We start from the raw sequence: 17,376 nt of genomic DNA on the forward strand, positions 1-17,376 counted from the left end.
CGACGAAAAAAACAGTTAACTCACTAATTTGTATACTTCATTTTACGTCACGGATTATAACACATAAGTAAATATTTACTTTTTAATTATTCAATTTAAAAGAACTAACACAACATGTTTAACTTTAACTTTGATTTAACAATATATCCGTCGTGTTTTCGAAGTACAGCCGAGGTCACTGCGTATTTTTTGCTATGGGTAAAACTGAAATATTAAGGACATTTCGGAGAGAATACTTACTCCTTCATATGTACTTCATAAAATAAAAATCATTTATTTGTCAACTTGTCTTTTCTCATTAGACATTCATTCTGCAAGGAAGATACGTGATAAATTTTGTGGACGAGAAAGATATGGTTCAAACACTTAATAAAATATGATACTATAAACGTATGTTTTCACACACGGTACTTTCATATTTTTGGTGTTTCCATCGAGCGGTATTTCCATGTACATTATTTCATCTGCTATTATAAGTATAGTAATCAAAAGATTAGATGGCATTCAAAAACTATATGTTACAAATCAAATCGCTACACCGGAACACATTAACATCTACAATATGTTGTTACATGGTAGTTTCCTTTAACAAACTGGGTCCACAGTTGGTACACGCAGTTGATTGTGCTCTAACTTTTCTTCATTGAATTTGTAGACAGAAGCCCAGTAAATGCAATTTTTAAAGCTCCTCACGGCGTAAAAAATGCGCAGTAGCACGTTGTTCAGAGTTTGGTATTTTAAGAAGGTTATTGAAACGCGATTAGATGCAGATTTTATAATACAACTTGCCCTGTTCGGCGCTTAAAAGGCATGGAATGATTGTTATCAATAAGCAAATTAAACAGAATAAAACTCCGACGTCTTCCGACAAATCACGAGTAGTCACGAATGGAAATGGGCTATCTAATATGGCGACTGCAAGAGGCTACCTCCACTGAGTCAGGGAAAATTTGTTGTGATTTGGTCTCCAGAAGTGCCTCAAGAAACCAACGAAATGATATTTAGTTAAGGTATTCCTTCTTCTATTCATCATATTAACTATTTAATTTGGTTACGATCACAATTTCCAGTAGATATATAAATAGCAGGTTTATTCAGATGTCAACATTGACAACAATTTCGGGGATAGGTCAACATCTAAGACACCATCGTAATATTTGGTGCCATTCCTGGTGATGCTGAAAGTCTTAAAGTTGTCTTGTTTGATGGTATATGTTCATGGAGGAGATAGGGGATGTGGTTTTCTATTATCCTGAGAACGCCAGATCATCATTTTTGCTCTCAATGTGGTTACATTACAAAATGTTGACATGTGTGTCTAAGACTATTAGCACTCAACAATCATGACAATTAATCAAATTTTTTAACAAGAGTAAGTGTGAGTTTTATGTTTTTACTTTTGCAAAACTTTTCAATTCTGACACCATGATTGAGTGTGTACAAGGGCATATGTTTCCGATGTGCAAGGGAGACATACCTGGTACAGTGACAATCTGGATTAACTTTGACCCAGGAAGTGACAGTAGATGATAAGATCACTTTCTGTAACAAAAAGCCTGTCCGGAAACATGAATGTTATTATTCAAGTTAAACTAATATTTCCTGTCAAGCTTTTATAATAACACTTGCATGTATTTACTTGTCCACAGTATTCACACATCACAGATAGATTCCAACATCTAAGATTCAACTCAATGTCTGAAACTATGCATGTGTGATAACGTTCATTGCACACAACATGGTTAAAGATCATATTATGGTCATTATGTTTTAGAACAATCATGTAGGTTTGAACTCTATTTTGCAGAGGACATGAGAATTTGATACCTTTCAAATCAAATGTAGGGTTCGTGTTATGTAACAAGAACCTGCAGTTACATGAATTCTCGGGATGACATTATTGAGCCCGAATCCCACATGAGTTTGATTCTCTGCCTTTCAGTTGACCCAGGTCATGTATTGATAGGATTCATGCTTTTGTCTCGGTAAGATGTTTGTCTTGACGATCTTGTTTGCTCTATGACAAAAACATGTATCTCGTAACTATCTAGTATTTGACCAAACTTACTGATAATTTTTCAACATTTTCAGTTTCAAACACTGACAGAAGTGATCTTTTATACATTTCATGTTTAATATAGATTTTTCCATTAAGGGTGAAACGATACATCAGTGCAGCGGTGCATTGTGAGTTTTCATGTGACGATACAATACATGATACATTTTTTTGTATCGGTACTAGATGATACACTTGCTGAAATAAATGACTTGCTACTCATTTAATGATCCCTGGAGTTTTGGTCAGTCAGATAGAGTAAAATGTGTTGTAATTGCTGTTTCAAGTTCACTACTAAAAATAGCCGCTACGACCATGTGTCTACAGATAACTTTTCCTTTTGAATTTCCATGCGATTTGACGTAAATATGGGCATCGCGATACATATCGTATCGTGATCTTGCTGTATTGTTTCACCCCTATTTTCCATACACCATATGAGGAAGTACAGTACATTGTGAACTCCCTCCCTTTGTGTCGACATGATAATAATGTTGTATACCAGCATGATAAGGAAATTCAATGAGTGCCTTTAGTTCATATTTTCAATCTCTATGTTATTTAACTTTAAGTTACTCAATTTATCTTACAATAATAAGTTACATGATGACTATTCTAAGAAAAGACTGAAAGAAGATGTTTCACTTTCAGGAAATTGATAATTGTTAATTGATAATTGATTATGTACGTTGAATTACATGATTATGAAAGTAGCTTTTTTGTTATTAGCTGGTAAAACCTAAGTATTATCTTTTACAGACTGTATGTTTTAACAGTGTTGCTATTTTAAATCAAATATGTCAAGGAATATTATATTTGAAAATTCCTAGATCTATCCAAATTTTCATTTGACTTTGTCATGAACACATGATGAACTTAACAATTCAGCAAAATAGTACCTGAAGTTAGAATCCATCCTGCTCATTTTGAGCTTCTGTATCATAATCATGATAATAATAACTTTAACAATTTGTGGAAGAAGAAGATTAAATGTCATAAGATCAGCCATTTTGCTCTCAGTGGAAGGCTATTTCCTCACTACAAGGAGACATTTGCCTGTTTCCCATGTGTTGAACCATTGTCATGCAAAATCAGGAATGAAAATAATACTAGAATTCTTGGTGAAAAAATCTCCCTTGAAACAATTGTAGGACCAGAGCAACTGAAGAGTCTATGGTAGTTGTACACATTTAGTTGACATTGCTTGCATGTTCAAGGACAGTTCATGCACAATTCATGCATAATTTTTTTTAAATTGCGCTGAAAGAAATGCAGACAAGGGCCTGCAAAAGCAGTAGTTTTGTAACCTGCACCACCAAATTTACATCGACTGACATATTACAATATAATTTAGTCATCACGACCAATAAATCCCTGATTAATGCGGCCATCTTTGTTTACACTACAATAGACATTATTACAAATTTATTTGTTTTCTAATTCTTTCCAAACATTACGATAACGTTGATTTGAACTGGCTACATCACGCATTTGCTCAGAGCTGTTCCTAATATGGAATGTGGGGTGGGTGGTACCATGCTTTCGTCATTTGTCACCACTCACCCCTTTCCGAAATCTGCAAGATGACACGAGTTGTCACAAATGATATTCAAGCTGATATTGCCAATTGATTCACATGTATGGAACAGTTAGACAAGTCACTGGTTTGGCATCCCGCTGTTTTGCTATTTCAATCAAGATAACATTATGTTGACATATAATTATGATAATAGGCAAACTGCAGCAAATTTGACTTTTCACAGGTCATACATGAAAGTTGGCACAGGGATATTTGTTGATGAAATGACATGTTATTGTTTGAAGACTATGATTAGAAAGGATAAAATGTGTTTCAGCTGCAATCATTTTTAAGTTTTTTGAATTTATGGCTCATTGCAATAATATAGTAAAGTAAATGGCTCAGACTTGAAAAAAATGGCCCATAAAATGTTGAAATATTGGACTTGAAAATGTCATTCCCAAGCACGGGTCTACTGGCTAGAGATGAGTTCTCGCATGGCCAGTTATTGCCAACAACTCATTATTGCACACTCAGGGTTGCAACTCATTTCACTTACCCTTTATTTTCATCAAAATGGCGACACATATTGTGTACGTGATATCTGAGTCAAACAGATTGTTGTTAGCTAAATAAAAATATACACCTGAAATGTCCAAATATGACTTAAGAAAAGAGCAGGAAAAGTTATGTGACTTGTTTCCATGTACAAAATGTCAACAAGGGGATGCACATTTAGTTCAGGAATGTCTTCTCGAAAATATGATTTTGTGACCATACATAGCCCTTTTTGTCCAATATGCATGACCTGCATATATACTGAGATGAGAAATCCACGGCAGATGTTATTCATATGCATGTCTAGATCCTTGCTGGCATCCATTGGCAGAGGACAAATTGATAAGATGTCTTTCATATTATGATCAACAATGAACATGAATGTAGTACTAGAGGTATGAAAAATGTAATTTGTGTAGCTGTATAAAATTTGACATGTGCCCCATGCTGATGTAGATGACGACCGGTAGACAGAGTCTATGAGCATGATGAGAGAGTTCTATGTCTGCTCATCCATCTCATCTTGGTATGAAAGAAGTCAACTCTAACGTTTTCATTCGTTTCATTCAAGTACCTGTGTAATATTTTAGAGAGTTGGTCGTACCGTGGGGATTCTGGGTTAGAACAGGTCCCAGCAATCTATACTGGTCGTACCTTGGGGATTCTGGGTTAGAACAGGTACCAGCAACCTATACTGGTCGTACCGTGGGGATTCTGGGTTAGAACAGGTCCCAGCAACCTATACTGGTCATACCATGGGGATTCTGGGTTTGAACAGCTCCCTAGCAACCTATGCTGGTCGTAAGAGGTGACCGAATGGATCGGGTGGTATAACCAGTGACTTGGTTGATGACATGTCAATGTACCCCTAACGGCACGGATGATTGCTCACAATATCAATCACTGGTTTGCCTGGTCCAGATTTTATTACCTACAGGCCGCCGTCAAACCAGCCAATTCTACCTTGACGGGATTTTATCAATGATTATGTAGAGCTTCATGGGTGTGTTGTGAATGTTTTGAAGATCCAGGGTAGAATAGGTCTTCAGCAACCCATGCTTGGTGTAAGAGGCGACTATGCTTGTCATAAGAGGCGACTAACGGGATCGGGTGGTCAGACTCGCTGACTTGGTTGATGCATGTCATCGTATCCTGATTGCACGGATCGATGCTCATGATGTCAATCACTGGATTGTCTGGTCCAGACTCGATTATTTACAGACCGCCATCATGTAGCTGGAATATTGCTGAGTGCAGCGTTAAACAACAAACAAACAAACAAACAAACAAACACAAACGAATAGCACCACACCAAAGACAGAGACCTGACAAGTTATGGCTGTGCTTTATTTTGTGTTTCAGTGACATCTTCTTCTGGTATCATCGACCATGGATTTTGTTGATCTCGACAAAGTTCTTGATGAGTTTGAAGAAGAAGGTGAGTTCTTGTTACCATGGTTACACTGTTATGTGAATGAAAGTTCCAGATGTCAATCTTCTTTGATTGTCACTGGCAGAGGTCATCCAGCTTGTAAAATCAAAACTTGCTAAGATTACATGAACCCGACCTGGTGTTGTGTCATCCCTGTCTTACATGAAATCACAGGCTGTTAGTTGTTGTTTATGCAAGGTCTTGGATGCTATTGATTAACATTTTCTTACCTCCTTTGCCAGAATGTTGAGATCTGATCGGTTCATGTGATCTTGATAAAATACTACTTATTCTGCTTGGGAGGGAAATATATTTCTGAGCTTTCTACGAAGCTTATGAGTCAATGAAAGTCACGTAACACCGCACGAGTTGACCTCAGATCAATCAAACAGCTGTTTGGTATCAATTTTCCATTTGTTTTTATTCTTTTACAATGGCAGATTGAAACATGCTGCAAGATAAATTCATTGTATCAGTATTGCGATGTGTTTTATACGTCCCACGTTAGGTTTTATACCACAAAACCACATATACCCCTCCTGATACTGTCACAATGACTATTACCTCTTGGAGGAAAATGTGTTATCCAGCGCAAAAATCATCATCCACTTTCAGCATTTTTTGGTTTGAAACTCAAATAGCCTTCTGGTGGACATTTTGTTCGAATTCTGTGTACCGGTAGTCTGTATAACCCTTGATAATGATTATTTATGACTGAAGCAGTACTTGCTGACATTTAGTTGTACACGATCCTTACCTGCATGCATGTGTCAGGAAGTTTGTTGCATGTCATAAATCACAGTTTTATATCAATACTGTACTGCATCTAACGTGAAGAATAGGTCTTCAGCAACCTATGCTTGCCATAAAAGGCGACTATGCTTGTTGTAGGAGGCAACTAACAGGATTGGGTGGTCATCCACTTTCAACATATTTTGGTTTGAATCTCAGATAGCCTTCTGCTGGACATTTTCTTTGAATTCTGTGTAGTCTGAATAAGGCGACATTTCTTTTTATTTCTTGGTTTACAGATTTCAAACTCATTTCAATAGTGAGATAGGCCAGTTTAAAAAAAAAATCCTCAGAGATATTTTTCACTTTTTACTTATTTTGTCCTAAAAAGTTAGATAAGTATAAAAAAAATATTCTGGAGTAACAAAATTAAAACAAGTAAATTTTTCAAGAACATTTTATCATATCCCTGGCACAAATGGCAATATAACAATATTCATGTCATGGGTTGAAATGCATGAAAGACACTGCAATTTTGGCAGCATGGGCGGCGTTTGACTCTTTCAACACCAGCCAACCAGAATATTACTGTTGTGACACCAAGTTCTGGGAGACTCTTGTGTGATAGATGAAGCCAACATTTATCAAGGAAATTATCTACTTGTAAAACATCTTTGCTACTATATGTTTGGTCATACACTATTTGAAAGGTCTAATTAATCCTATTGTTTTAAAATTTGAAAGTTATGTGTATTACATTATTTAAATAATTCATTAACAACCATAAAAGTTTTGTTTTAAATAAAAATTATGTAAGCTAAATCATTAATAACGTCCAGATTAAGGACCAAGGAAGCGAAAATTTAACGATTTTCGGCAAAAATATAACATTTTATAAAATCCACTTACCTATTTCTTCTTTTTTTTCATTTGTTAATCATGTTAATGTTGTCAGAACATTATTTTATAAAGAATTACAAATAATATCTGTCATCACCTATTTCCCGATGATAGTGGCTGTCCGCTCACTAACATGAGGAAATACCTCCGTTTTCGAAGCTTCGTATGAATAACACATACGTTGAAGGCTGCCATGTCAGTATACATGAAAAAAACTTATATTGTTCACCGACATAATCTGCTACAAGTTTAGTGATAAGCCAAATTTAAGCATGTGACCTAAGGCAGCCAATCAAATTACAGGAACAGTACTGATAATTTTCAGACTTTGACGAAAGGTTTGGGTTAAATCATGTTATTCTGAACGTTTTAAGTATGAAATTGAACATGTTGAAATCCATATTAAAAATATGGAACTTCATGGATGCATTGTGATAGGTTACGATCTGTGACAAAGACTTCATATGCATATATTTTGGCATAAACACATCGTGTCTGAGCCGAGAAATCGAGGCGACGAAAGCTGACATGTCATTTGACTTACTTAACACACGATCTCACGAAAAGATGGAAATAATCACATAGATATATTTTTATTGATTTTATTACTTTGTATAATATATTTAAAGATTTGCTTGAAACGTGTTTATTTTGCTGTTTGACATGTTCGATGAGGACCCGCTGTCGAAGTGTGTCCGAGAATTTTATTTTCAATAACATTGGGGGAAATAGTGATTAATTTTTTTATCTATAGATAAAAAATGATAAAATCAAATGGAATATGTATTTCAGACATTGTGAAATGTGATGGATTTAATAAATGATTGATATGACAAGTAGGTTAATAAAATTATAAACTATTTTGACGTGATTTGGACGGTCTACCCTGCGTTGTGTGGTGACTTGTGTCTTCTGCATCCTCTCCTCACTCATTAACTTCATCAATATCACATGACTCCCAGTTTGACTAGCTTAACATACTGCATTTGCTGCATTTACAGTCAATTCACAGTAAACATGCGGCATTTACAGTCAGTTCACAGTTAACATGCTGCAATCACAGTCAATTCACAGTTAACATGCTGCAATCACAGTCAATTCACAGTTAACATGCTGCAATCACAGTCAATTCACAGTTAACATGCTGCAATCACAGTCAGTTCACAGCTAACATGCTGCAATCAGTCAGTTCACAGTTAACATGCTGCAATCACAGTCAATTCACAGTTAACATGCTGCAATCACAGTCAATTCACAGTTAACATGCTGCAATCACAGTCAATTCACATTTAACATGCTGCAATCACAGTCAATCCACAGTTAACATGCTGCATTTACAGTCAATTCACAGTTAACATGCTGCAATCACAGTCAATTCACAGTAATGAATTAATTGGCTTCAAATTCATTAATTTCAAATTGACAGTTAGCATGATAATATGGGCTGCAAGGAGTTGTCAGTTGAATATCACTGCAAATTATGAATTGAGTATCACATTAACATACTGATATTATGAAGGTTTCTTATCATGGTTATAGATTTATGTAGATCATCCCATAAACAAAAAATTCCACCACTAAGGGGAATCCCATTATTGGGGTTAAAACAGGTTCGGGTGTTTGATGTGTTTCAATGATTTGGCTAACGCCCAGTTTGTCTGCTTCTGCCTCGGATTTTTTAGTACATTATGCTGCTCATCTATTTGATTACTTGTGCACAACTTATGTCACCTTTGCAACAACACTGAAGGTGCCTCGGTTGTTTACTGAGGGGATTAATCCCTGACAGACATTCATTGTGTGGAATAGGGCCGAGGGCAGCTGGTGTTTTATCCCCCAAACAGGATGTAAGTAATAAAATGCTTGCGGTACTTACCAATTTTAGTTGTTATTTTAATTAACAGAATTAACAGAAATAACAGAAACAGAATATGTATAACGGCTAAGAATCACAACATAGATAAATGTGCAAACATATCAGCCTTTGAAAACAGTTGTAACTGTGGCGGTACCTTTAGGCCATGTCCCCAAACAGTTGTTTTGGAAGCTGATTACGGAGCATGGGATTTCAGTGCTTTCTACGAATATTGTGAATTTTTCTCTCTCGAGGAGCTTAAAACCATATTCATCTAAATCAGGATAATGTTATAATATACTAGATTTGTTCAAGACATTGGATCACGGTAATTTTGCTTGTCCTATAAATATAAAGTAGTGACAATAGTAACCAGGATTTACAAGTAACAAGTCCACTCATCCGAGAAGAGGAACATGTAGGAAGTACCAGGGACATGTGACATTTCCTTGTGGGCTACCACGTTTACTATAAGTTAGATGTCAACTGTGTAGCAGATCATCTTTGCGAACTGTGAAAACAAAAATTAACGTCAAACACCAATAACATGCTCAAGTATATCTGGAAATTGTTATACATGATGTCCAATAAAACCCATTGCCTTTGATCCCCTCAACCCAAGGTGCAATAAAGTCTGTCAACTGGCTGCAACAGACACATATATTTGACACAACCTGCCCACCTACACAAGCAGCCTCTACATCTGTCCCCCGCCCTAGTCTCCTGTTTCAGCTGCCTGACATATTGTCAGACCTTGTCATGGTGTATACTGAAAACAGGAAATTTTCTAGGAGTAAACGAAGTGTCTGACAGGCAAATTGGGAAAATTATGATTATTTTGTGCAAATTTAGGAATTTTTAAAAGTTCTTGTTTTGTCAAATTCAGAACTATTCTAACATTGTATTCAATACAATAGTGTCTCTCCTATGTATTGGCTCTGTTATCAGTGAAATACTATTGGATATTACTATATCATGTATATTATTTGTTTGTTTGTTTGTTGTTAAACGCACTCAGCAATATTCCAGCTATATGACATCAGTCTGTAAATAATTGCGTCTGGACAAGACATACTGGTGACGGACATCATGAGCATCGATCCAAGCAATTGGGATACAATGACATGCATCAACCAAGTCAGCGAGCCTGACCACCCGATCCTGTTAGTCGCCTCTTACAACAAGCATAGTCGCCTTTCACGGCAAGCATGGGTTGCTGAATACCTGATCTACCCCGGATCGTTATGGGTATCATGTATATTAACATGATTAGCATAAATAAGAAAAACTTAATCTCAAATTGGAATTTTTCATGACCTTTGTAATGGACTTGGTGCCGAATATCAGCCTTTGAACATGCCCAGAGAAATCTGTGGAACACCTACTACAGTGTGTCATTTACGTATATGCCAAAAGAAAGAGTATCAACTTTTATAACACAAAGTACTGTATCAGGATACAAATCATATTGTTACACCAAATCGTTACACCTCTATTTGCGATATACTAGCTCTCTTTGCATCATTTGATTATCCAGTGTATTTTGTGTCCGAAATCACATCTCACCACAACTACACATACAGCCAGTCCAAGACTTGCCAGCCTTGTGCAGGTTGTAGGACTGTTCCCTTTTCCCCCAAACTAGTACACAAAATGGGAGTGAGCCTGTCTCCCAGACCCTAGAGTAAGAAATTAAAAAGGAGTCCAGCTCAAGTCTAGAATGACAAATAGACACTCTTTATGGATAACAACATCTTTATTTAATTGTTATTCATAAATTGTGTCTAGTTTGACATTTGTCAACTTCTTGGTCATGCCTATCAAACAATTCAAGTCGAGAATGATTTGGCAAGTCTCGATTGCCTCAACTCTGGGAAATTATGGATTGTTCTGGGCTCCATTTGGATTTTATTCTTATTATTTTGTAGATATTTATTTTTAGATAGATAACTTTATTTCTGGTACTAAGTCATAGGGTTTACTCCGATACTCAGTGTCGACCGATCCATGTATTCCCACATGGTATAAGCAGTGTCACTGTGACTGACACTCTCTACCACCAGTTTCAGATTTGTTACATGATATATGCCCGTGAGTCACAGGCAGTGTCATGTGTGTCTCCATATTCATGGAGCTGAAGTGGCTTGGTTCTAACAGCACATTGTAAATTGTATCACACATGATTAGAACCTACCTGGACTGTGTTGAGCTGTGACACACTGACAGCAGTAGGCCAAGCAACAGAACTTACATGCTGATTACTAACGAGTGTATTTCTAAATAGATATTGTACATATAGATGTATATAGTCTAATTATGTATGGTATATGGCATTTATGGGTTAACTCACCTGTGGTATAAGTTTTATTTGATTGTGGCAGTATTCCCGCTATATGACGGCGGTCAGTAAATTATCGAGTGTGGACCAGACAATCCAGTGATTGACATCATGAGCATCAATCCATGCAATTGGGATACAATGACATGCATCAACCAAGTCTGCAAGCCTGACCACACGATCCCGTTAGTCGCCTCTTACGACAAGCATAGTCAAATTTTACGGCAAGCATGGGTTGCTGAAGACCTATTATACCCTGGATCTTCGCTGGTACTGTGGTACAGGGGTCCGGAAAATTTAAAATCCCAATTGGACATTTACATTTATGCAGCGTGTTTTAGTACGACTTTTAACACAAATTACAAGTTGTTACGTATTCATAATATGATGAATTATGAATTGTTTCAATTTAAATTGTTTAATTCACTGGACAATTAATAACAAATAATATCATTTTAGATATATATGGAAAACATACGTTTGTTTCTGTTATAATAACGATCTGTCAACGTTGTGAACGGTCTAATTAATATTCATGAGTCTGCTCAAGTGTACGCGTTGTAACATTTGGATCGAGACTATTATCCCATATTTGGTTATCACGTGACCTCACGGGAAAAGTTGTTTTTTTAAACTAAAGATTATTTAAAAACAAGACAGATAATATAATCAAAAATCCTAAACTATCGTTGATAGCAATAGTTATTTGAATACTTTTTCATCCGTAAAAAAAATTGATATCGATCGTCACAGAAAGCAAAATGGCGGTCAATCAAGATTCAATATACGACTGGCTACTGAAAACAATAAAATCTGCAAATCCTCATAGTATGTCAACCAAGTGAAAGTCGTTAGCCACGACTTACAAAATGATCATTCAGACTTTGAGGGTTTGGCAGATCTGGTCGACTGGCTGTCGTCACGCTTTCGCTTCTTGTCTGAGGTTACGTATCGTAGCATTGTGAGGATAATGAGGTACAATGATGATGCAAGGTATTTATGTACAGTTGTAAACACATTTTACTCAAATTAACAAGATGTTCTCAGTAATTAATCCTCGATTAATCAGTGTCAACTCAGTCTAATCGGTCAATCACTGTAATAGGCAATAAACTATCATTGTAGGTACAATGTATTTACAGCCATCAAAACAAACAAAGCTTGTTAGTGTAGATAATCTTCAATGTGTTACAACTGCAGACAGAAACTGCTCAGTCCTAACTGTTGATCATGTCCGGTCAAAATTTAAGAATGTCCGGACAATACTTTTTAAAATGTCCGGACAGAAAAATTTAAATGTCCGGTAAGCAATATTTTTAACCGGACATTTGAGATTCCCAGTCGGACACGTCCTGCGCATATGACTGTTTCCGGACCCCTGCTGTGGTATAAGACACACCACGGTTATGTCATCTAATTTGTGTCTTATACTGAAGGTATGCTATCCAACCTGTGGTATAATTGGTTAAATGTAACATATTACTTCAATCAAGTTTTCTTGCATATTTTAGATATTTTAGATGTACAATATTTGTTCTTCAGGATACTAAATGGATCTGCCCAATATATGCTAGACCAGATGATTATCCAATCTGAGCCAGAGTTGCTGTACACTTGCCACTATGTTTACAGTAATTATAATTATCACAATTATCACCCTAACGAAGACAAAGGCCAAAGTAGGTGCTTATATAAGGATACCAGCTAGACATTGAGGCACTTGTTCTGGACCAATTTTAATCAAGCTGAAGATCGGGGTCGAATAGGTCTTCAGCAACCATGCTTGCCATAAAAGGCGACTATGCTTGTCATAAGAGGCAACTAACGGGATTGGGTGGTCAGGCTCGCTGACTTGATTGATGCATGTCATCAATCCCAATTGCATGGATCAAGGCTCATGATGTCAATCACTGGATTATCTGGTCCAGACTCGATAATTTACAATATTGAAATATTGCTGAGTGCGGCGTTAAACAGAAAAAACACACATTAATCAAGCTTTACCATCCAGACCATGAAATAACTAGATCTGAATAACAAAACCGAAGGGGGCAGTTTTTCAAAGTGTAATTAATTAATTGAATCATGATGACAAGTCAGCACTTATTAGGGGAGGGTGCTAATTAGGTCAGTACAACATTTAAGGATGTGAACGGGGTCAAGGTTTGCAAAAGCTCCCTGTTTGCAGTCACCATAGTCACAGAGTGCAGCAGGCTCAGCAGCAGGCACCGCATCCAGCGTCATCGGTCAGATCAGCACTGATGGCATGCACTCTCAGCTGACACTGATTTCTGCCTCATCACAACACTGTCAGATGTCCCTAAATACCCCGATCAATATCACTCCTAATTCGGTTTCCATGGAAACACAATTTCTCTCATAAAGTACCAAATCTATATGAACATCAATCTCAGTGTAATGAAAGACATCCAACATGTACTAGTCTTTGAACTTGCAGTCACCTTTTAACTTGAAGAAAACTGGATCTGAATTATTTCTGGAGAAGCCAGCATGAGGTTGCACCAATAATATCAGTCTAGTCTAGTTTACTTAGTAGGAGTTCCTACCATTTATCTAAAATGGTTAAAAAACCAATTCCAGCAAGTAATCAGTATCATATCCCAAATGCGTGGATTGATGCTCATGATGTCAATCACTGGATTGTCTGGTCCAGACTCGATTACTTACAGACCGCCATCATATAGCTGGAAGATTGCTGAGTGCGTCGTTAAACAACAAACAAACAAACAAACAAAAGTATCTAAGTACATTGACTGGAATCACACTTTTGAAGTGTGTCAAGCATATACCTTTAATGAGGATGTTTACCAGTGTGCGTTAAGAATATTTAACTTTTGTTTTCAAAAATGGTATCTTTAACATCAAATGCAGCGTTAGAAATTGGCACTAGTCCTATAGTCCTTGCCAAACTGCCCAATTGTAAAGGTATCATAAGGACTAGTAGAAATTTGCCCTTTTTAAGGGTTTTGCTATATGTTATCATTATAAGGACTAGTGGACGAAAACTGTTAGTCTCTAACCCTGCAAATGCTGTTAACATGGAAAAAAGTCTCACTGGGTGCACCACTGCTCCAGATTTACAGGGCAAGTACAGTGAAAAGAATTATTGCGATTTTGTTGCATTTTTATCAATTGTCTTAAAATATTTAGGCAATTTAAGCAGTATTCCAGCAATATCAGGCGAGGGACACCAGAAATGGGCTTCACACATATCACCCATATAGGGAATAGAACCCAGGTTTTCTGTGTGACAAGCAAACACTTTAACCACCAGCCCCACCACCATTTTCTATAATGAGTTGACAGATGTACCATTAGCAGGGTTTACTCAGCTCATTATGATCCTGTATACCTGGTAAAACCAAGTCTGCATACACTGCATCAACACATCAGTCTCAGTCATGGTTTTCTGAAGAGCATGTCTAGTAACATGAGTAAGGAAACATTTTAATAATATAAGTACAGATCTGCTGATTAGACTGCTGTTAGGAAAATATATATGAACTTTAAAAATTCTGTTTTGATTCCTGTCTGATTCTTGAAACGGAATGACGTCCAACTGACACTCACTTGAAAGTCGGCCTGACATTGTCAAGCACTTTTCATTGACCCACAGCTAGGTTTGATGGAGAAATTGTTTTAAAACCTGTAACGTTTTAATTTTTTTGTTTATGACTGACCTCCCCAAAAAGAATTCATAAACAAATGTAAATCTAAAAAATGAAAGTCTGTGTCCTAATGATAAACATTTTGATAAAAAATTTAGTTAAAGTATGTTTGTATGACAACTAGTTCCACCAGCATGAACATGAACTTCCATGCTGGCCCCTACGCAGTTGTAGTGATTGTTTGCGGCCTATGCTCGAACATAACCACACATGGAGGACATAAACAAACACAAAGATTATTAACATCTTCCAAGTGGCCCTGGGGAATTCTTTTGGCCATATCATGGTCAGCATGGTCAAGGCCACAATATTGAAATCACCGACTAGTTGCACTTTTCCAAAATTATTAATGACTGTATCAATGCTATCATTAATTTGTGTAAGCACTTTCACTAGAATAGGGACCTGCTTTGTTAAAAAAATGAATATTTTTTTTCAAAGATCAAGGTCGGTGTTCCGTTTTTTTTAATGTCAATGTCTGTTTTCGGAGGCTTAGTTAACTCTACAGACATGAAACTCTATGTTTTCATGTAACTAATTTTGGTGTTGTCTCTTTCAATGGCTAAGGTCACCTGGGAGGATATTGTTAGACTGTTAATTATTGGATCTTAAGAAGTTAAGTTCAAGGTACAAGTACAAACAGACTACTGGTGACCAACAGTAGTTTTGAACTCTTCGACATTTCAGGAACATTTACAGACAGATATGTCATGATGAAAAGAAACATCACAGAGATTGTACTCTAAATAGATTAATTCATCAGTGGGAATATGATGGTACATGGCACAGATGAGCACATTATGGTAGATGGGCACATGGTGGTACTTTGGCACATCATGGTATTGGAACATGGTGGTATATCGACACATGGTGGTAGATGGGCACATGCTGGTAGATGGGCACATGCTGGTACATTGGCACATATGTTGGTAGATGGGCATATCATGGACGATGGGCACATGGTGGGTGATAAGAACATGATGGTAGATGGGGACATGGTGGTAGATGGCCATATGGTGGTAGATGGGCACATGGTGGTAGATGGGCACATTATGGTAGATGGGCACATCATAGTAGATGGACACATGATGGTACATTGGCACATGGTGGTATGTTGTCACATGGTGGTAGATGGCCATATGGTGGTATATCGACACATGATGGTAGATGGGGACATGGTGGTATATTGGCACATGGTAATAGATCGGCATATGGTGGTACGTTGGCACATGGTAATAGATCGGCACATGGTGGTACGTTGGCACATGGTGGTAGATGGGCACATGGTGGTAGATGGGCACATGGTGGTACATTGGCACATGGTGGTACGTTGGCACATGATGGTAGATGGGCACATGATGGTAGATGGCGATATGGTGGTAGATAGGCACAGATGGGTATACGTTGGTAGAATTGCACATGATGGTAGATGGGCACAGATGGGAACATGGTGGTAGATGGGCACATGATGGGAGATGGTCGTGTGATTGAAGATGGGCACAGATGGGAACATGGTGGTAGATGGGCACATGATGTTAGATGGTCGTGTGATGGTAGATGGGCACAGATGGGAACATGGTGGTAGATGGGCACATGATGGTAGATGGTCGTGTGATGGTAGATGGGCACAGATGGGAACATGGTGGTAGATGGGCACATGATGGGAGATGGTCGTGTGATGGAAGATGGGCACAGATGGGAACATGGTGGTAGATGGGCACATGATGTTAGATGGTCGTGTGATGGTAGATGGGCACAGATGGGAACATGGTGGTAGATGGGCACATGATGGTAGATGGTCGTGTGATGGTAGATGGGCACAGATGGGAACATGGTGGTAGATGGGCACATGATGGTAGATGGACACATGGTGGTAGATGGGCACATGATGTAAGATGGTCGTGTGATGGTAGCTGGCACAGATGTTCCATTGTCCAAGTGTGCCTTATCTCATCAAGAGTTGTGTTCCTTAGATCCAGCAGTTGACTGACACTGAATTTAATCCTTGATCTATCAGTACCATAGCCATGTTGTGGTTATCAGGGTAAATCATCCTAATAGTCTAGAGGCTAAGGCTTGTAGAAGGCTTAGAAAAAAGGTTGTTCAACACCTAAAAGGTCTGACGATACAGTTTGGTCCAGGAAAGCATACTAGACATTTTGGCTACCTATAATTTAGGATTACATAGTAGGGCTGGGTCGAGTGCAACTTTACCACCAGGTACCCACCCTGCTATTACTCGACCCTAACCAGGTACCTGTTATAGGTCTCAAGAGTTGGGTAGGAAGTGTCTGATT

General features: G+C 37.6%; 1 protein-coding gene across 2 annotated transcripts in view; it reads left to right on the plus strand.

Annotated features, from left to right (window-relative positions):
• Positions 1-855: 855 nt before the first annotated feature.
• Positions 856-17,376, plus strand: part of LOC124142222 — a 39,879-nt gene continuing 23,358 nt past the window's right edge. For both annotated transcript variants that reach the window (XM_046510562.2, XM_046510563.2), the window contains exons 1-2: positions 856-1,010; positions 5,496-5,571. In XM_046510562.2, the coding sequence (XP_046366518.2) occupies positions 5,523-5,571 (49 nt within the window). In that variant the 5' untranslated portion in view covers positions 856-1,010; positions 5,496-5,522. The remainder of the gene's footprint in view (positions 1,011-5,495; positions 5,572-17,376) is intronic.

This window comes from Haliotis rufescens, unplaced genomic scaffold (assembly GCF_023055435.1).
Source record: "Haliotis rufescens isolate VD_foot unplaced genomic scaffold, xgHalRufe1.0.p SCAF_2, whole genome shotgun sequence".
Lineage (NCBI taxonomy): Eukaryota > Metazoa > Mollusca > Gastropoda > Lepetellida > Haliotidae > Haliotis > Haliotis rufescens.